Source organism: Meles meles, chromosome 7, assembly GCF_922984935.1.
Source record: "Meles meles chromosome 7, mMelMel3.1 paternal haplotype, whole genome shotgun sequence".
NCBI lineage: Eukaryota > Metazoa > Chordata > Mammalia > Carnivora > Mustelidae > Meles > Meles meles.
The window spans coordinates 7,702,744-7,724,336 of NC_060072.1; the positions used below are offsets into that span (position 1 = coordinate 7,702,744).

General features: G+C 37.8%; 1 protein-coding gene across 1 annotated transcript in view; it reads left to right on the forward strand.

Moving 5' to 3' along the window:
- SLC25A17 (solute carrier family 25 member 17) overlaps positions 1 to 21,593 on the forward strand; it is a 41,147-nt gene that overhangs the window by 10,004 nt on the left and 9,550 nt on the right. The window contains exons 2-4 of the mRNA XM_046013133.1: positions 11,214 to 11,274; positions 13,924 to 13,990; positions 15,399 to 15,550. Coding sequence (XP_045869089.1) covers positions 11,214 to 11,274; positions 13,924 to 13,990; positions 15,399 to 15,550 — 280 coding nt within the window. The remainder of the gene's footprint in view (positions 1 to 11,213; positions 11,275 to 13,923; positions 13,991 to 15,398; positions 15,551 to 21,593) is intronic.

A 21,593-nucleotide genomic window follows, 5' to 3' on the forward strand; every position in this document is an offset into this window, starting at 1 on the left:
GGATTCTGGGATCTGGGATCTGGGAAAGTGGGAATACTGAAAACTTATTTAAACAGAACCACAGCTCTTAGAAAGATAGGACAAGAAGGCAAAAGGGAATATAACAGAGCTAAATTCTCACCCTCCATAATGTAAAATAAATAATCTCTAAAATTGATGAATCAGAAGATAATGGGATATTTTTTAATTATAGGGAGATAGGTAAATTTCAAAAAAAAACGGTTAAAATAATTGCCTCTGTGAGGAAGTTTGGGAAAAATGGAAAGGAATAGGCAGAAACTTCTGTATTTTGCCATTTATATTGCATGACTTTTTTAAAACTATGTACATCTTTTGTTTTGATCAAATAAAAATTTAAAGCTAAAATAATTAATGCATAGTTGTAAATTGATAATTGAGGCCAAGTGATGGATTCAGATTCCAAACAGGTTTATCAATATATTAGACACAACTGAAGATAGAATTAGTGAGCTAAAGGATAGTTGACATTGAATTATCATTTGCAATGATTGTAGTCAGAAAATTGTAGAATGTTTTCTTTATTTTGCTAAGAGAAAATAACCTCTCCCTAGGATGCTATATCCAGTGAAAATCTTTAACACTTACATGAAATAGAGACATTTTCAGACCATCAGAAACAGTTTGCCACTAGCAAGATCCTCATGAGAAATCCTGAAGGATATTCTTCATACAGAAGGCAAGTGATGCTAGATGGAAAGTATGAGATGGAAGAAAGGATGAAGAGTAGAAAAAGTGGTAAATATTGCATATGTCTACATCTAAACAACTTTAACTGTCAAATAATAAATTAACCCAATGTTTTGTGGACATTAAAAAAGAAGCAAAAGAAGTTAGAATTAAAGTAGATTAACAGTTGCATGAAAGTGAGTGGGAGTGAATGGAATTAAATTTCTGTTGTTTGGGAGGAGGACAAACCTATTGAATATTTTTAACATTGATAAGTTAGGAATGTATGTCATTACTAGATAGCTTTTAAAATTTTATCATGAAATAACAAAATTGAATAAACAGCAGAAGTAAGAAATTAAAAAAAAAAACCTTTAGTCAAAAAAGAAAGCAGAAAAGCGCAGAAAAACCAACATAGAGTATGTATGACACATAGGACAAAATAAGATGGCAGCTTTAAATCCAAATACATGTTAATGAACTAAATGCTTAAGTTAAAAGAGTATGCACTAGATTGGTTTTTAAAAGGAAGAATGTTATTTATAAAAGATGCATCTAAAAGAAAAGGATATAAGATGGGACGCCTGAGTGGCTCAGTCAGTTAAGTGTCTGCCTTCAGCTCAGGTTATGATCCCAGGATCCTGGGATTGGGCCCTGCATTGGGCTCGCTGCTCAGCGGGAAGCCTGCTTCTCCAACTCTGCCTGCCACTCTCCTTGCTTGTGCTTGCTCTCCCTATCTCTCTCTCTCTGACAAATAAATAAATTAAATAAAAAGAAAGGGATACAAGAAGTTCAAAAGTAAAAATGTGAGAAAAGACCGATCAGAAAAACAACCAAATGTGATCTATTAACATCAGACAAAAATAGACTTTATAGTAATGGCATCAAAGAGGAAAAGGGCTCAATATGTTAGGAAAATAAAACAGTTTTAAGTTTGTGTTCATCTAATAACAGTCTCAAAATATTTGAGCAAAAACTTAAGAAGAAATATACCAGTCATCAAAATGGAAGATTATTTTTCAGTAATTGATAGAACAGGTTGTGGGGTGGAGCTATGAAAATAGAGAATTGAATAATGTATTTGACAAACTTGACCTAATAGACATATACAGAACATTGTACCAAACAACTACAGAATACACGTTCTTTTCAAGCCAAACATGGAAAAGTTATCAAAAATGACCACTTACTTGGCTGTAAAGCAAAACTTACGTTTTGAAAAAGTTTTGATATAGAATGAAACAACATGAATTCTTAAACCACAGTGCAATTAAGTAGCAATCAATAACAAAAAGGTAACTTAAAAAAAAAACATGTATGTTTGGAAATTAAACATTTCTGAAAAACATCTATGGGTAAAAAAAGAAATCATAGTGGAAATAAGAAAATATTTAGAATTGAGTGATAGTGCAGATAATGCATACTAAAACTTTTAGGTAGGGCGCCTGGGTGGCTCAGTCTGTTAAGCAACTGCCTTCAGCTCAGATCATGATCCCGGAGTTCTGGGATCTAGTCCCGCATCGGGCTCCCAGTTCCGCAGGGAGTCTGCTTCTCCCTCTGACCTTCTACCCTCTCGTGCTCTCTCTTACTTTCTCTCTCTCTCAAATAAATAAAAAAAATCTTTAAACAAAATAAACTTTTTTTTTTTTAAAGATTTTATTTATTTATTTGACAGAGAGATCACAAGTAGGCAGAGAGGCAGGCAGAGAGAGAGGAGGAAGCAGGCTCCCTGCAGAGCAGAGAGCCCGATGCGGGACTCGATCCCAGAACCCTGAGATCATGACCTGAGCCGAAGGCAGCGGCTTAATCCACTGAGCCACCCAGGCTCCCCTAAACAAAATAAACTTTTAGGTACACTGGAAAATACAGATTATCATTGAAAAAGTTAAAATTTTGAATAAGTGAAAAGACATCCCATATTCATTGATTGGAAGACAGTTGTTAAGATGGCAATAGTTCCCAAAAGAATCTACAGATTTGGTACAGTCCTTACCAAAATTCCGGTTTGTTTTTTTTGCAGAAATTGATAAGCTAATCCTAAAATTTATATGAAAATGAACTGCCAGACTAGCCAAAACAATCTTGAAAAGGAACAAAGTTGGCAGATTCATATTTCCCAATTTCAAAACTTAGCACAGAGCTACAGTCATCAGGAGAATGTGGTACTAGCATAAGGATAGATAGATCAGTGGGGTAGAATTGGGAGTCCAGCAAATAAATCCTCGATTTTTGTTCAGTTGAGTTTTGGCAAAAATGTTAACATATATCAATGAGGAAAGAACAGTCTCTTTAAAAAAATGTTGCAAGAGCAACTGGATATCCACAGACAAAAATATGAAGTTGGACCCCTACTTCAGACCATACACAAAAATTAAAATGAACCACAGACCTCATGTAAGAGCTAAAACTACAAGAAAACAAAGGCAGGGCGCCTGGGTGGCTCAGTGGGTTAAGCCGCTGCCTTCGGCTCAGGTCATGATCTCAGGATCCTGGGATCGAGTCCCGCATCGGGCTCTCTGCTCAGCGGAGAGCCTGCTTCCCTTCCTCTCTCTCTGCCTGCCTCTCTTGTGATTTCTCTCTGTCAAATAAATAAATAAAATCTTTAAAAAAAAAAAAGAAAACAAAGGCATAAATCTTCATGACCTTAGATTAGGCAGTGGTTTCTTAGATATGACACCAAGTAATAAAAGGAAAAATATGTAAATTGGATTTCATTCAAATTTAAGACTTTTCATGCTTCAAAAACCCCATCAAGAAAGTGATGAAAACAGAATGGGAGAATGTATTTATAAATCTTTTATCTGTTAAGGGTTTAATATCCAGAACATATAAAGACTGCCTACAACTCAATAATAGGCAAATAACCCTATTAAAACATAGACAAAGGATTTGAATAGCCATTTCTCCAATGAAGATAAATAAGAGGCCAATAAATACATGAAAAGATGCTTAACAGCATTAATTACTAGGGAAATAGAAATCAAAACCACAGTGAGATACCACTTCATACCCACCAGGGTGGCCTTAGTCAAAAGGACAGATAATAAGTGTTGCAAGTTTATGGGAAAGTTAGAAACTTCATATTTTGCTGGTAGGAATATAAAACTGTGCAGCCACAGTAGAAAAGTTTGGTAGTTCCTCAAATTGTTGAACACTTACCGTATGACCCAGCAATTCCAGTCCTAGAGAACTGAAAAATATATTCAAACAAAAATTTGTACACAAATATTCATAGCAACATTATTCATAAAGGAGAAAAGTAGAAACAACCCAAATCTGTCAACTGATGAATGGATAAACAAAATGCAATGTGTCCACACAACAGAATATTATTCAACTGTAATACAGAATGGAGTTCTGATTTTGCAATATGGATGGGTCTTGAAAGGAACCAGTCACAAAAGAGCATGTATTATTTGATTCCATTTATATGAAATATCCAGAATAGACAAATAGAGACAGAAAATTGACTAATGGTTGCCAGGATCTGGGAGGAGGCAAGAACGGAGAGTAGCTGCTAATGGGTAGAGGTTTCTTTTTGGGGTAATAAAAATGGAGTTAGATAGTGGTGATAGTTGCACAACTATGAATGTCTTAAAAACCAGTGAGTTATGGGGTACCTGGGTGGCTCAGTAGGTTAAGCCTCTGCCTTCAGCTCAGGTCATGATCTCAAGGTCCTGGGATCAAGCCCCGCATCGGGCTCTCTGCTTGGCAGGGAGCCTGTTTCCCCTTCTCTCTCTGCCAGCCTCTCTGCCTACTTGTGATCTCTCTCTGTCAAATAAATGAAGACAATCTTTTTTTTTTTATGAATACAATCTTTAAAAAAAAAAAAAGCAAAAAACCAATGAGTTGTAAAGAGAAGAACCTGTCAGACACAGGTAAAAATACTTAGAAATGAGTAGCCTTTAAATCAAGTTTGTGAAAGAAGAAAGACTTAAAATTAATGAGCTATGCATCCACCTCAAGAAGTTAGATAAAAGTATCAAAATGAGCCCAAAGAAAGAAAAAGGAAGGTAATAAAACAGAGGAAAAATTACTGAAATGTTTTCAGTAATTATTTGTTGAGAGTGAAAATTTGATTATGAAAACAAAACAATATATAATCTATATTTTTGGTAAAATAATGATCCCACCAATCCCTAAAATCTGTAAGTCATAGTACAGTTATTGTTGCCTCAAAGGTAAGGAAATACTCTATATTTCAGTGACTCCCAAATCTACATTTGTATCCCAGAATCTCTGTATCTTCAGACTAGTATCTGGCTACCTGCTAGACATCTTTTTTTTTTTTTTTTTTTTTTTTAGAGATTTTGTTTATTTATTTGACAGAGACACAGTGAGAGAGGGAACACCAGCAGGGGAAGCTGAAGCAGGAGAGAGAGAAGCGGCTGCTTTGGGCGGCGGGCGGAGCGGAGCACTGGACCACCAGCGCAGGCTGCTGGGCCCGGGGGCAACTGCCTGCGGGAAACCAGGAAGCAGAGGGGCCGCGGAGGGACCGCCTGCAAGTGGGGAGGCGAGGACCGGGGCTGGGCTTTCCTCACCCGGGTAACTTTTTATCCCATAACTTCAGTGTCCTGAAATCTGAGGATTCCACCAAGATAGTATGATAGGAACTTTCAGTGATCTGGAGCCATATCCTACTTAGACTAATGCAGGCCTTCCAGATATCCTGAGAGCTTAGTACAACAGCACACATTATAACAGGCACAGGCAATAATGCCATCTTTGCCTCAAGAAAGAGTTATTCAGGGACCCTCTCCCCTGGATCTGAATGCAGAATTGCCTTACCAAAGCACAATGAAAAGGAAAGTCAGAAAAAAAGAAAAAGAAGGGAACCATTACAGCAAATGTTGCTGGGACAAAGTTTGAAATTGTTCGTTTAGTAATAGATGAAATGGGATTTATGAAAACTCCAGATGAGGATGAAACAAGTAACCTTATATGGTGTGATTCTGCGGTTCAGCAGGAGAAGATTGCAGAGCTGCAAAATTACCAGAGGATCAACCCTTTTCCAGGAATGGGGGAGATCTTTAGAAAGGGTTTCTTAGCAAGAAATATGACCAAGTAATCTTCATTTTCTTACAATAGAGAAGACCTTTTCAAAGTTTAAAAAACAAAACAAAAAACTGACAAGAGTGTCTTTTAAAAAAAAGAGAGAAGATAGCTGGATCCTTGTCTCTGCTGCTGCTTCAGGCAGTTTCAGTATCACATATCATGGACCCTCTGGAAAACTTCATTACGCTGCTGTGATAAAATGAGAATGGAAAAGGCAAAAACTGTGATGGTATTCTTACGAAAATAGTTTTAATCCTGCAGATCCCTGCAAAGGGTTTAGGGACTTTCAAGGAGCCCCAAACCATACTTTGAGACTCTCTAGGCTATATGCTCTTGTATTCCGAAGTCTTTAAAAAGTGTATTTGCTTTTTCCCCACTTCAAAACTAAAACTAACACATGCTTGTTTAAAAAAAAAAAAAAGTAATAATTATATGGAGAGTAAAAACAAGGAAACTATGGCCACCTTTAATTCCTTTCCTCTCCTTACCTATTCACTGTTGTTTTTGTGTGATTTTCCCAGATATGTGTGTGTGTGTGTTTGTATCGTGTACACTTTTATAAGTGGAAGAGAAGAGTTACGTTAAAAGACTGAAAAAGGTTGAGAACAGGTAGAACAGTGAACAATAGAACTAGGAGTCCAAGAACTCTGGCTTCTAACTCTATGCTGCCCCCTCAGGCTTTGGGCAGACCTCTTCACTACCCTGGCTCAGACTCCTTAGTTCTCAGGTTAAGGGTGTCCCCTGCAAGATGATTTTTTTTTTTTTTAAGATTTTATTTGTTTGACAGAGAGATCACAAGTAGAGAAGGAAACCTACTTGGGGGAAGCAGGCTCCCCGCCAAGCTTAGAGCGCGATGCGGGGCTTGATCTCAGGACCCTGACATCATGACCTGAGCCAAAGGCAGAGGCTTAACCCACTGAGCTACCCAAGTGCCCCACAAGATGATTTCTGAAGACTTTTCTAGCTCCAGGTGCCAGTGCGGTGTAGCAATTAATTCAGTTCCCAAGACCTAATGGTTAAATGTCAGAGGGGGATGGTAGAAAATTGTGACTAAAAATGTTTGTTTTTGGTGAGACACCAGAAGGTTCTTTCTCTGGAAATGGATTCTTTTAAATTGTAATTAATGTCAGCAGTAGAACTCCCACTCAGATGGTTAGAATTCTGTGGGACTCAAAATAATGGATTTATTTTTATGATTCTCTGGCACAACAGTATTGTACATTGTGGTTATCTTCTCGGTATTTCGTGCCTTCTAATTTTATGTAAGTGAACAGACAGTCCTAGAGGGAAAAAAGCACTGAGTATTTATGAAAGAGGAATTTAATTCAGATTCTAAAAAGTCATGTGCTTATATAGCTTGGCATAAGACTCGCATATATAATAAATATTTTCCTTCAGGTAACAGCTGCTTATGAAAAGGAAAGCAGTCATCTGTGTTTTTGCTTGGTGAGGAGACAAATATAGCAAGTTCCCAATGTACAGAACAGCTATGTTCCAAATTTATCTTTAGCATTTTGAATACATTTTTTCTTGGATATTAAGTTTATTTGTAGGTACATATAATCATACATTAATTAACAAGTTTAGGCCTTATGCTATGCCTGACTCTATGCTGAGTTTCCAGACTAGTACACAAAAAAATATTTGACGCATTAAATAGGCCCCATATTAGTACCTTTTTTCTTTTTCAGTAATTTTTAGTACTATATTAGCAATTTTTTTTTAAAGATTTTATTTATTTATTTGACAGACAGAGATCACAAGTAGGCAGAGAGGCAGGCAGAGAGAGTGAGAGAGAAGCAGGCTCCCTGCCGAGCAGAGAGCCCGATGCGGGACTCGATCCCAGGACCCCGAGATCATGACCTGAGCTGAAGGCAGCGGCTTAAACCACTGAGCCACCCAGGCGCCCCAGCAATTTTTTTTTTAAGGTTTTAATTACAACAGTGGTTAAGAGTGTGGTCTCTGGAGCCAAGTTGCTGGTGTTCAAATACTAATTCTGCCACTTGCAAAGAGTAACTTTAGTAAAGTTACAAAACCTCTCAGTATCTTTTTCCTCATATGTAAAATGAAGAAAATACCAGCACTTAATCTCATTAGGTTGTTGTGAGGATTAAATTTTTTTTTAACTGTGTGATTCACATAATGTAAACAACCATTTTGAAGCATACAGTTCAGGGGCACCTGGCTGGCTCAGTCCGAGTAAGTTCAAGTCCCATGTTGGGTGTAAAGCTAACTAAAAAACCAAAAGCAAACAAACAAAAAACCCCACAAAACTTTAAAGTGTACAGTCCAGCATTCATGTACATTTAATGCATTCATAATGTCTCATTCCATAACATTTTGAGTGGATAAACAATACAGTATATACACACAATCAAATATTAACCGTAAAAAGGAATGAAGTACTGATAAATGCTCCAAGGTTGGTAAACCTTGCAAGCATTATGCTAAGTGAAAGAAGCTACACACAAGAGGTCACACTTTGTACAATTGTTTTTATATGAAATATCAGAATGGATACATCCATAGAGACAAAGCAGATTAGTGGTTGTCAGGGCTGAGTGGAAGGGGAAGTAGGACGTGCCTGCTTGTCTTTTGAGGTGATGAAAATATGTTGGGATTTGATAGAATTGGTGGTTGCACAGCACTGTGAATATACCAATGGCACTGAATGATACTTTTTTTTTTTTAAGATTTTATTTATTTGACAGAGAGAGAGATCACAAGTAGGCAGAGAGGCAGGCAGATAGAGAGGAGGAAGCAGGCTCCCTGCAGAGCAGAGAGCCCGATGCGGGGCTCGATCCCAGGACCCTGAGATCTTGACCTGAGCCGAAGGCAGCGGCTTAATCCACTGAGCCACCCAGGCGCCCCTGAATGGTACTTTTAAATGGTTAATTTAGGTTATGTGAATTCCACTTCAATTTAAAAATAATAGGGGCACCTGGGTGGCTCAGTGGGTTAAAGCCTCTGCCTTCGGCTCAGGTCATGATTCCAGAGTTTGGGGATCGAGCCCCACATCGGGCTCTCTGCTGGGCAGGGAGCCTGCTTCCTCCTCTCTCTCTGCCTGCCTCTCTGCCTACTTGTGATCGCTATCTGTCAAATGAGTAAATAAAATCTTTAAAAAATAATAATAATAATAAAGCTTCTTGATCCCTTAGATTGGCAAAAATACTCTTAGGCAACCAAAGCCGAAGAGTCTGCTTAATCCTATGGGTTCCTGCTTTTTCTGGCCTCAGTAGATTTCCCTTACTTTCCTGTGAGCTCAGCGAGGTATTTTGCAGCATGTTGTCTAGGCCACCATATTGCTGGAAACCGAAACTCTCATTTCGCCCTTAATTTTTATTTTTAAGATTTTATTTATTTTAGAGAGAGAGCAAGAATATGAACAGGGAGAGGATGGACAGGGAGGGAGCAAGAGGGGGCAAGAATCTCAAGCAGACTCTGCCCTGATGTGGATCCTGACAGGGCTCAATCTCAGGACCCTAGGTATCATGAAACACGATCTGGCCTGAGCCCAAACCAAGAGTCAGATGCTTAACCGACTTAGCCACCCAGGTCCCCCTACACAGTACTTTAACAGACAAACCTTTTCTGTCATTATTAGTGATTGGAATGGGGAGGAGGCAATGTTGAGTTTTGAGTCACCATCTTGATCCAGTCGTTCCAGTACTAATAAATTTTAAAGAGTTACTTAGTTTTATTGATTTGAACTTTATGCTAGTCCTTGAGGAGGTGATAGACTGTTGAATTCTTTGTACTGACTGTTCTTTTTATCTTGGCATACCATGTACTTCACTTAAAAATTTCAAGATAGGTAGGCAGGTTTTTCTAACTTAGGAAACTTGAGGTGTATCTTTAAAGCTGGCAAGGAAGAGGGATGGAAATGGCCCAGTCGTTTGAAAAAGTAGTTTCCAGACAGGGCTTTCTTGCCTAGAGATGCCCTGTTTATGCAGTACCCTACATGGATATGTAGTACCATGCTGTGTGGAAAAAAAGCCACAGCCTTCATAACCCAATAAGCATTCCCCAGCTTTCCAGTCCCCATTTTTCTTGGAAATTGCCTGTGACATGAGCAAGAATGCTGGAAGCATAGATCTGTAGACTGTAAGACTTTGTGGTCCAGTTTCTTGAGACATTAGATATTATCTAGTCCTTATTAGAAAGAACACTGGTGCTGGGAGTCATCAAAAAAGCATAAATAACTGAAGAGGTAACTTGAAGAAATATTTTATTAAGAATCAATGTTCTACAAAGAGACAGAGTAAATATTCTTAAAATCTAGTAGAAGCGCCAAAAGCAAGTGTTGTGGGAACACAGAGGAACGAACGACATAGAGGAATGTACCCCGATGGGCAACGGGTGGTAACATTCAATCTGAGTTTTGAAGAATACTTTATAGGACAATACAGTGTTCTCCATTGTCAAGTAGGCTGACCTATTTAAATAGATAAGAGACCTGGTGAATGTTTCTTATCCATAAGGTTGACCTAATTTCCAGTTGTTATCATGATTAAAATATTACATGTAACCATTATTAGATTAGTAGCCTGAAACTTGATCTTATGCCTGAGAATATATACTAGTGGGTCTCCATCTGGGTTGAGACCATAAACCCACCTGAAGATTTCATCCCAAACTGTGGTTTTTATCTGTCATAGAATTTTTAAAAGATTTTACTTACTTATTTATTTACTTATTTATTTTAAAAAAACCTGGGGGAGTGCAGAGGGAGATGGAGAAGCAGGCTCCCCACTGAGCAGGGACCTTCCCCCGACCCCTCAATGCGGGGCTCCATCCCAAGATCCTGGAATCATAACGTGCCCCAAAGGCAGACATTCAACCAACTGAGCCACCCAGGCACCCCTATCTGTCGTCGGATTTCTTGAATGGAAAGACTGGTTTTGGCCTCTGTCCCTGATATTTTTTGTCATTGTGTTACCCTGGAGGAATTGATAGAATATTGAGCCGAGATTGTCCGTATTTTACTTAAAACACAAGCAAACAAAACTGTTTTAAAGAGCAATATGATTTGTACACTTCTTTTACTCTGTGGTAAGTATATTGATTTAGCAAAGAGAATAGAAGTATGTATCTGTTTGATTACTGGATATTTTGGTTTGTAGGATTATCAGAGAGAGCATAGGAGCAGCAACTGACCTATAAAAGATTAAAAATCCATTTATCTGCTATCTTCTACTTGTGTCCTGGGTTGTAAACCCCTAAGTTTGTCCTCTCCAGGCACCCACTTCATTTTTTTTTCAGTATGAGAAAGAGATTTCTTGTAGAAAATAAGATAATTGTGTTTAAGTATAAAACTAGAACTTGAGCAATAATAATCCCAATATTGTGTATGTCTGTTTACTGAAAATCTAATGTGACTCCTTGTTAATAATGAACTTTTATTCACTTAAAAGTTGTGGCTTTTTGTTTTTGTGGAACCGTAATTGCTAAAGGCTTTTCAAACTTTTCAGGGAAGCGTGACAGCAATGACAGTATTTTTCCCCTTGGATACAGCTCGACTCCGACTTCAAGGTGAGTATCTTTTGTAGGCATCAGTCTTTTCATGGTGTCAAGAAGCAAACCTATTTAAGATTTTATTTATTTATTTGACAGAGAGAGAGATCACAAGTAGGCAGAGAGAGGGGAGAAGCAGGCTCCCTGCTGAGAAGAGAGCCCAATGCAGGTCTCAATTCCAGAACCCTGAAATCATGACCTGAGCCGAAGGCAGAGGCTTAACCCACTGAGCCACCCAGGCACCCAACAATATGAGTTTCTAAAAAAGATTTTTTTAAAAGATTGTATTTATTTATTTGACAGAGAGAAGGAGAAAGATCAAGTACAGTGAGGGGGAGGGCCAGAGAGAGAGGGAGAAGCAGACTCCCCACTGATCAGGGAGCCTGAAGTGGGGCCGATCCCAGGACCCTTGGATCACGACCTGAGCCCAAGGCAGACACTTAACTGACTGAGCCACTCAGGAACCCTGATTTTTTTTTTTTTTTAAAGTAATCTCTATATACAACACTGGGCTTGAATTTACAACCCCAAGATCAAGAGTTGCATGCTCTACCAACTAAGCCAGCTGGGTGCCTGCACAATATGATATTTTTAAGGCACAATGTACAGAGTTTTTGCTGGGGGTAGATCTTCTCAAAAGAGAGCAAAGAATAGGAGACACAGTGGAGCCAAACACCCATTGTCACTGCTAAGTTGGGCATGTAGACCTAGTTTGCCTCTTTTGCATTTTAAGACTAGGCAACTACAATTCGTGCTTGCTTATTCCCTAGTATTTTTCAACTTGAAATTATAAACCTGTGCTAGAACTTACGTGAAGAAATAAGAATAAGATTAGCTTTGAATAAACTAATTCCTACATTAAAACCCTTCATGGCTATTATTATCAATTAATTTTAGAGTTTTGTGATAGGTTTTTTTCATAGGACTCAAAATACATAAAATGATGCACACTACAGTGGAAAATCTCTGATCTGCCCATTTTCCCTCCTCTGAAGATAATGTCTTATTAATCTCTGAAATAGTCTTACAGAGTTTCATTATGGAATAATAAGCAAATAAGAATATAGAAGATTTCTCCTGTCCTTCCATGAAAAAAAGCATATTTGTCACATTGTTCTGTACCATACATTTTTTACTTAACAGCATATTTTGGATGCTTTCCAAATCAGTGCTTTGGGAGCTTCTTTGTCCTTCTAGCTGTAGAGTGATTCCAAAGTATAAATGCACCAGAACCTGTTTCCCCTTCCCCTATTGTAGATTCTTGGATCTTTTCTTCTCTCTCTCTCTCTTTTTAAGATTTTATTTATTTAGGGGCACCTGGGTGGCTCAGTGGGTTAAAGCCCCTGCCTTCGGCTCAGGTCATGATCCCAGGGTTCTGGGATTGAGCCCTGCAATGGGCTCTCTGCTCAGCAGGGAGCCTGGTTCCCCATCCCTCCCCCCACCACCCCGTGCCTCCCTCTCTGCCTACTTGTGATCTCTGTCTGTCAAATAAATAAATAAAATCGTTTTTTTTAAATCAAATCTTTTTTTAAAAGATTTGATTTATTTATTTGAGAGAGAGAGTGTGTGATCAGGGGAGGATCAGAGGGAGAGGGACAAGACTCCGTGCTGAATGTGAAGCCCCATGTGGGGCCTTATCCTCCACCCCAAGATCACAACATGAGCCGAAAACCAAGACCTGGATGCCCAACTGACTGAGCCACCCAGGCACCCCTCTTCTCTTTTGTAGAATAGACTTGTTCATATGCTGCTTTGTTTCTGTAAGTTCTATGGGATAAATTCCCAGAAGTGAGATTGCTGGATCAAAGGGTAAGCCTATTTGTAATTTTGATAGCTATGGCCAGATTGCCTTCTGTAGGAGTTTCCTGTTCACCATCCCACAAACCGTATAGGTATCAATTTTAATTCTTAGGAAATTGTTCTATTTCCACATTCTTAGGTTTTCAAAATGTTCTCCAAGCGTGGGTAGGAAATGTGAAGTTAATTGAGGTTTTGTGATTTTTCAGTGAGAATGCCAAGAAAAGCAGAGCTCTCATCCTTTTTTTAGTTTTAAGTAAGTTCTATGCCCAAGGTGGGGCTCAAACTTACGACCCTGATATCAAGAGTCACATGTTCTACCAACTGAGCCAGTCAGGCACCCCAGTTCTCATCCTTCTGAGACCTTTATTTTTTAGATTAAGAAATAGAACAAAAGCCTAAAACTTTGAAAACCTGAGTTTTAATCCTGGCTCTGCTGCCAGCTACATGTGTCCTTCCCAACTTTTGTGTCTGGCCTCTCCACTAACAGGAAGATGGTGATTCGTTTCCTCTACTTTATAAGATGTTAAGATAAAAATGAGAATATGTAACTCTGGAAAAAAACCCTCAAAACAAGAAAGCCCTATAAAATACAAGATTCCTGTTAAAGCTTTTGCTTTGGGAATTAGGCATTTGAATTAAAATGCTTTGTGGCTCATGAATAACAGATGAAACCCGCGGAAACCACAGTTGGGAATTTAACAATAGGAGCAAGAAGGATTGGTAAGTTCTGAGGCAAGTTAGGGAGCTCAAATAATAGGGTGGGAGATTGCTCAGGTGAGGTATAAGGCATTTCAGTGAAACTTGTCCATGCTGAAGATAATAATTCTCAAAGGATTTAGTTAAAATGTATATTCTTTTATGTTATAGTTGATGAGAAAAGAAAGTCCAAAACTACACACATGGTCCTCCTGGAGATCATTAAGGAAGAAGGCCTGTGAGTACCACCTTGCCCATCTTTGCTAGACAAAGCAGCCCATTAGGAGATTGCTGGGCTCCTTGCACACCTGCCCTCAACTCTCTTTCCATTCTTGTAGCCTTACAGTAGTTGTGAATCTGTAATTGCCTGACTTGTAAGTACATGATTGTTTTCATCTCCTTAAAGTTTTGTAGTTGGCCATTTTGATTCTTGATCATAGAGTCTTCCATGAAACCAATGCTTTGTTTTACGTTTTAGTGTTTTTTTACAGTGAGCCAAAGAAGTTCTTGTTTAGTTCATTCCTATCAGATGCCTTCAGATTATGTGCTTCTTTTTTTTTTTTTTAACTTTTTATTTGGAAATAATTTCAAGTTCACAAAAAGTTGCAAAACTAAAAATAGTACAAAGAATATCAATATATGCTTTACCCAGAGCTACCTACTATATTAACACTTTTTCCCATTTATTTTCCCAGTTGTGCTTGTCTTCTCTCCCTGCTTTCTCTCTCCCCTTCCCTCCTGTCTTTATTACACACACACAGCACAAAACTTTTTTCAGAATTATTTAAGAGTAAGTTACACACCATACAGCAAATCCTCTTACCCCTATGATGTTGACATTTTTAAAGAATATAGCCCCCCCTTCTTTTAAATAAAATGTTTCTCACTTTAAGTTTGCCTGTGTTTCTTTATGATTAGACTGAGGCTCTGCATTCTTGACCAGAGTCATACGTAGGTGATATTGTGTCCTTAGGCTATCACATCTGGAATCCCATATTGTCCACCTGTCGTCATTGGTTAATTATGATTTCTCAGATTCAAGTTAACCAGTGAATAATTTAAATTTTCCTCTCTTGCAATTCTCAGCAGTCTATGAAGAAAAGCTTTATTTAGTATTAGTATAGACCCATAAATTCCTGGTTTTTCGGTGGTTTACAATTGATTATCATACTATATTATGTTGGTGTTGAAACTGTCCTGAGTGGGAGCCCCTTCAGCTTGGTTCCTGTGCCCTAATAACATGCTCCCATCACTTTTTTTTTTTTACACTTATTATGTCTATATTTACTTCATTTTTAAATGTTGTAACCCTGTAATAAAATGTGAATGATGCTATATTAACTAATAGCCATGCAGAAATTATCTCTAATTTTATACAGTAATTTACGAAAGGAAATCAAGGGGAGGAAATCAGTAAAATCAGTCATTGAAAGTGTGTTGTTTCTTTGGTATCATTAATGGTAGAAAAGATTTCTTGGTTTGGACATCTTTCAGAATGTGAGATATGTGTACAGTTTGGAGTATATTGTAGTGTAGGAATGAACTTTGAGAATATGTGAATCATGATCACCCTTTTCTAGGACTTTGCCCCTTTCCACTAGCTTTTGTCCAGCATCTTTACATTGCTTACTGTGTTTTTCCTCTAGCCTGGCACCATATCGAGGGTGGTTTCCAGTTATCTCCAGTCTCTGCTGCTCCAATTTTGTCTATTTCTACACTTTTAATAGTCTCAAAGCAGTCTGGGTCAAAGGTCAACGTTCTACTACTGGAAAAGATCTAGTAGTTGGATTTGTTGCAGGTAACAAAGTTTTCTAAGTATAAAATTTTTTATATTTTAATATTTATCTTGTGGTTCATATATTTCTAAGAAGTTGTTTTAGCACAAAGTAATGCTACAAAGAATATAATTAATTTTCTGACTTGGCTCTGTGTGTATGTGTGTGTTTGGTAAAAACATACAACATAAAATTTACTATTTTAACGATTTTTAAGTGTATACTTCAATAGTAAGTTTATTTACATTATTGTGAAACAGATCTCCAAAACATTTTCATCTTATAAATGTGAAACTCTATAACCACTAGACAACAACTCCCCCTTACCCCCTTCTCCAGCCCCATTCTTTCTGTTTCTTTAAATCTGACTACTGTAGATGTCTTATGTAACTGGAATCGTACAGCATTTGTCTTTTCGTGACTGGCTCATTTCATTCAGCATGTCTTCAAGGTTCATTCATGTTGTAGGATGTAGCAGGATTTCTATTTTTTTTAAGACTAAATAGTATTTACTTGTATGTATGTACCACATTTTGTTTATCCATTCATCTATTGATGTACATTTAGGTTGTTTCTAACTCTTGGATACTTCGAATAGTTGCTGTTATGAACATGGGTTGTGCAGATTTATCTCTTCAAGTCCTTGTTTTCAGTTCTTTTCGATATATACCTAGAAGTGAGATTGCGCGATCATATGTTAGGATTTTTTTGTGTGTGTGTTTTGTTTTTTGTTCATTTTTGTGTTTTTGTTGTTTTCTCATAAGGAACTACCATACTGTTTTCCATAGCAGTTATGGCAGGGGTTTTAAATTCTCCACATCCTTACCAGCTCTCGTTACTTTCTGCGTGTTTTTGCTTTAATAGTAGCCATCACAATGATAGTGTGAAGTGATATTTCACTGTGGTTTGATTTGCATTTCTCTGATGAGAAGTGATGTTGAGCATCTTTTCATATGCTTATTGGCCACTTGTATATCGTCTTTGGAGAAATGTCTGTTCAAGTCCTTTGCCTTTAATTGAGTTATTTGATATTTTGTCATTGAGCTGTAGGTATTTTTTATATATTCTGGATGTTAGCCCCTTATGAGATGAATGATTTCCAGGTATGTTCTCCCATTCTCTATTGCCTTTTACTCTGTTGGTTATGTCCTTTGGTTCTCAAAAATTCTAAGTTTGATGTTTGTGCCGTTTGTCTATTTTTGCTTTTCTGCCTGTGCTTTTGGTGTCACATCCAAGAAGTCATTGCTATGTCTAATGACATGAAAACATTGTCTGCTCTGTTTTCTTCTAGGAGTTTTATACTTTTAGGTCTTATGTTTGGGTCTTTAATCCATTTGGAATAATTTAAAAATTTTTCCATTTAGAATAAATTTTTATATGTGATGTAAGATACAGGTCCAACTTCATTCTTTTTTGTGTGTGGATATCCAGTTTTCCTAATACCATTTGATGATGTCCTTTCCCCATTGAGTGGTTCTGACACCCTTGTGGAAGATCATTGACCATATACACAAAAAGGTTTATTTCTGAGCTGGCCTGGCTTATTTTTGTCTTTTAATCCAGAGAAGATTGTTTTATCCATGTTTAGCAGCGTCCCAGAACTTACGGAGCTTAAAGTCTCTCTCTTTTTAAAGATTTTATTTATTTATTTATTTACAGAGAGAGAGAACATGCAAGTGGGGGGTTGGGAGGGGTGAGGGAGAGAGAGAATCCCAAGCCGACTCCATGCTAAGCGGGGAGCCTAATAGGAGGGCTCGATCTCACGACCCTGAGATCATGACCTGAGCCAAAATCAAGAGTCAGATGCTTAACCAACTGAGCCATGCAGGCACCCCGAGTCTCTTTTAAAAAAAAAAAAAAAGATTACAATAATTGTTTTTTTTTTAAGATTTTAGTAATTATTAGAGAGAGAGCACAAGCAGGGGAGTGGCAAAGGGAGCGAGAAAAGCGGGCTTCCCGCTGAGCAGGGAGCCCTATGTGGGGCTCAATCTCAGGCCCCCGGGATCATGACCTGAGCTGAAGGTAGACAGTTAACCAGCTGAGCCACCCAGGCACCCCTAAATTAATTGATTTAACTGTTACACTTTTAGTATTCTGTTTTGTGGAATTAATTTTTGGTATATTCTTTGAAAAATTAGTACTTTGGGAACCATATATTTGAGTAATGTAAATGTCCATTTGAAATTTAAATGATTTAATTGAAAAATAGTTACCAGGCCAAGAGTACTCATGCCCTACAAGTTTTCCTCTTTACCAGTACGAGGCCATTGATGTTTTTTGGCTTGGTCTCTGAGGTTTTCTTCTGCTTAATACTCTCATTTTGGTTTTAAGCAGATTAAGATCTAATTAACTTTCACCTGTACCAAGTTTTTTTTTTTAATTGAGATATAATTGACATATAACATTATATTAGTTTCAGGTCTACAACATAATGATTTGGTATTTGTATATATTGCAAAATGATAGTTAACATCCATCACCACACAGTTAAATTTTTTTCCTTGTGGTGAGAATTTTTCTTAAGATTTTATTTTTGGGATGCCTGGGTGGCTCAGTTGGTTAAGCAGCTGCCTTCGGCTCAGGTCATGATCCCAGTGTCCTGGGATCGAGTCCCACATCGGGCTCCTTGCTTGGCAGGGAGCTTGCTTCTCCCTCTGACTCTGCCTGCCACTCTGTCTGCCTGTGCTCGCTCTCTCTCTCTCTGACAAATAAATAAATAAAATCTTAAAAAAAAAAAAAGATTTTATTTTTAAGTAATCTCTACACCCAGTGTGGGGCTTGAACCCACAACCCTGGAGATCGAGTCACCTGCTCCACCAACTGAACCAGCCAGGCGGCCCTGTGGTGAGAACTTTTAAGATCTACTCTCTTAGCAACTTTCAAATACACAATAATCACTATGCTATTCATTACATCCCCATGACTTATTTATTTTATAATAAAAGTGTGTACCTTGTGACCACCCACCAAGCCAACTTTTTCATAGAGTATAACACACAGGATTTCATTCTCTGAGGAAATGAATAAAGATTTGTAAGTAAATAACTCAGGATAGAAATCCAGGAGTCATCATAGCATAGTGCTCTCTTACCCTCCACAATCATTTGACCATCAAGGACCATCAGTCTCAGGGATGCCTGGCTGGCTCAGTCAGTAGAGCATGTGATGATTGGTCTCAGGGTTGAGTGTTTGAGTCCTTTTTTGGGCATAGAGATTACTTTAAAAAAAGGACCATCATCAGTCTGCCTCCTAAGTATCTCTAAAATCTATTTCTTCTTTTCCATATCCATAGCCATTTCTATTGTTGCTTCTGAGGTCTTCCTTAACTTACCTACTTCGCATAATTCTGCCCAGCTTCCTTTCTAGAAGAATAGAATAACCTTTCTTTTCTTTTTAATTAACATATAATGTATTATTTACCCCAGGGGTACAGGTCTGTGAATCGTTAGGCTTATATACTTCACAGCACTCACCATAGCACATACCCTCCCCAATGTCCATAACCCAACCACCCTCTCCATACCCGCCCCCCCAACCCTCAGTTGTTTTGTGAGATTAAGAGTCTTTTATGGTTTGTCTCCCTCCAGATCCCATCTTTGTTCATTTTTTCCTTCCCTACCTCCCAGGCCCCCTACTGTGCCTTTCAAATTCCTCATATCAGGAAGATCATATGATAATTATCTTAGAATAACCTTTCTAACAGTATCATAACTCAAAAAATTCAAGCTTGAGATTTGTTCACTTGGCGAAAGTCAGAATAAATCCAAGGTTATCCTGTACAGAAGGAACCTTCTTTTTACATAATTCAACAAATGGCACTCTAGTATTATCTTGAATACCTGAGACCAAGTATTTGTAATATTTTGATTTTAATACATTTTAGATTACTGTAGTTTTATGTATTGACATTTAAAAGGTTATGACTCACTGTCAAGGACTAACTCAGTAACTTTCCATGAAACTACTAATTCATGAAATATATGATGAAATCTTTTTTAATTTAATTATATATTGATTTTTTTTATTAACATATAATGTATTATTTGTTTCAGGGGTACAGGTCTATGATTCATCAGTCTTACACAACACATACCCTCCCTAGAGTCCATCACCCAGCTACCTCTCCAGCAACCCTCAGTACAGTATCTTTTTTAATTGTTAAAGCATCTGACATCCCATTCTCCACCAGCTGCACAACACCGTTGTTATTCTCTCTCTCACTGTGCTCTGCTTGTTTCCTCTCTAACTCTTAAATATCTGTAATTATAGCAGATTCCCCCATATCTAACACAGCTAGACTGGTATATTAGGGCAATTAGTTTTTTAAAGTCAGCTGACCTAGGGATTATCTTTTTTTTTTTTTTAGTATATGTGCTGCCGATGTGAGCACGACATAGGGATTATCATAAATAGACTACTTACATTGTATTTTATTTTAACTTAAGAAGTATAAATACATACTTTTTCATTTTTTTAAAAAAATACATGGCCAAGGCATATTGGTTCATTGATGGGAGTTTTGTGCCTTTTCTTGTACATACCACATACCTACAAAATTTTGCCTACCATAACAGATTCAAGTGACATAAGCAAGTTTGAGAAAAGCATATCATTCTCATTCACGTACATTCTGAAGTGTTTTCTTGAGTATGTGGAAAGAAAGGTGCAGTGGGTCTGTGTCAGTGGTGAGCCTCGTCCGTTACATGTCTTATCAGAGAGATGGTGGGGGACTGCTATTCTGAAACCCAAATCTGATGTTATCCCCAGCTTCAGACCTTTTGATGTCTGCCACTTACATGTAAGATAAAATCATGGTATCCATAGCATAAAAGGCCCCCACTGTATACAGGATAAATGCCCAACATGCAGTCTGCTGTGATACTGCTTCCTTCTAGCTTGATCTTTACTGTTCCCATCCTCTCTTGGAAAACTGTGACTCCTTGAGTATACCAAGACATTTAATGACCCCATCCTTCTATAGCTTCTGTTGTCTGTCTGATACACAGTAAGGCCCCACCAGCTGCCCCAAACAAAGGATTGTCCAGCCCACAATCAAAATGTTGGTTGTTATCACCATTGAGAGACCCTTGGTCAATTGTATGTTATAGTCCTTTATAATTCTGAGATTCTCTGATTATAGGTTCTCTCTTTTTCTGAAAGTCAGGAATTCTTTGGAAATTGCTTTTGTGAGTTTTAAATTTCTCCTCGTAACATGTTTTCATATCTTAATACCTATGCATTCTTTGAATTAGAACCACTTTTTCTTTTCCTGCTGTGAGCCTTCTCATGTAGTAAAATCACTGTTGAAATGAGTTTCATTGTCTCCAAGGAGAACTAGGAACAGTATAATTGTTATTCAAGTTCTGCTTGAAATTTAGGAATTTATTATTTATTATATTTTCATAGGGAAAAAAGCTCATGTAGCTTGATACCTTGGGGAGAGATTTGGGAACCGAATCTCACAGAAAATTTAAATGAAGAAGATACTTGCCATTTTTGTGAAATTGGGATTTTTACCAATAACTGTTTTTGAATGCCAGTGGTGTTATTGTTGACAGTTCATATTCCTTTCCTGCCCTCCAGTCTTAAATCTGGTGAGGCAGGTTTGTTTCTATTGTGTATCAAGTTGCATTCCTTCATAGGGAGCCAAGCGTTTAGATTTATGACCTTGATCTGCCCTTGTCTTGTATCAGTGGTCATTGCACTGATTTCCCATAAGTGCATATGTGATTAGCATACTTCTTTTTGTTTTGTCTCCTTAACAGACTCACTGCTAATAAAACTATTTTGTTTTCAAGATTTTAGAAGAGCTGTTTAAATTATTCCTTGAATCAGTACATAATTTCAGTGCGTGTGTTCAGTTACTATTCATCTCTTAATTTTGCTTCTGTTTCTTATAAATGATTTTTATAAAGAAAAACAAAAATGGAATCATTTGAATTGGTAGAAAAACAATTTTTTTTTAAGATTTTATTTATTTGACAGAGTGAGACACAGTGAAAGAGGGAACACAAGCAGCGGGAGTGGGAGAGGGAGAAGCAGGCTTCCCGCAGAGCAGGGAGCCTG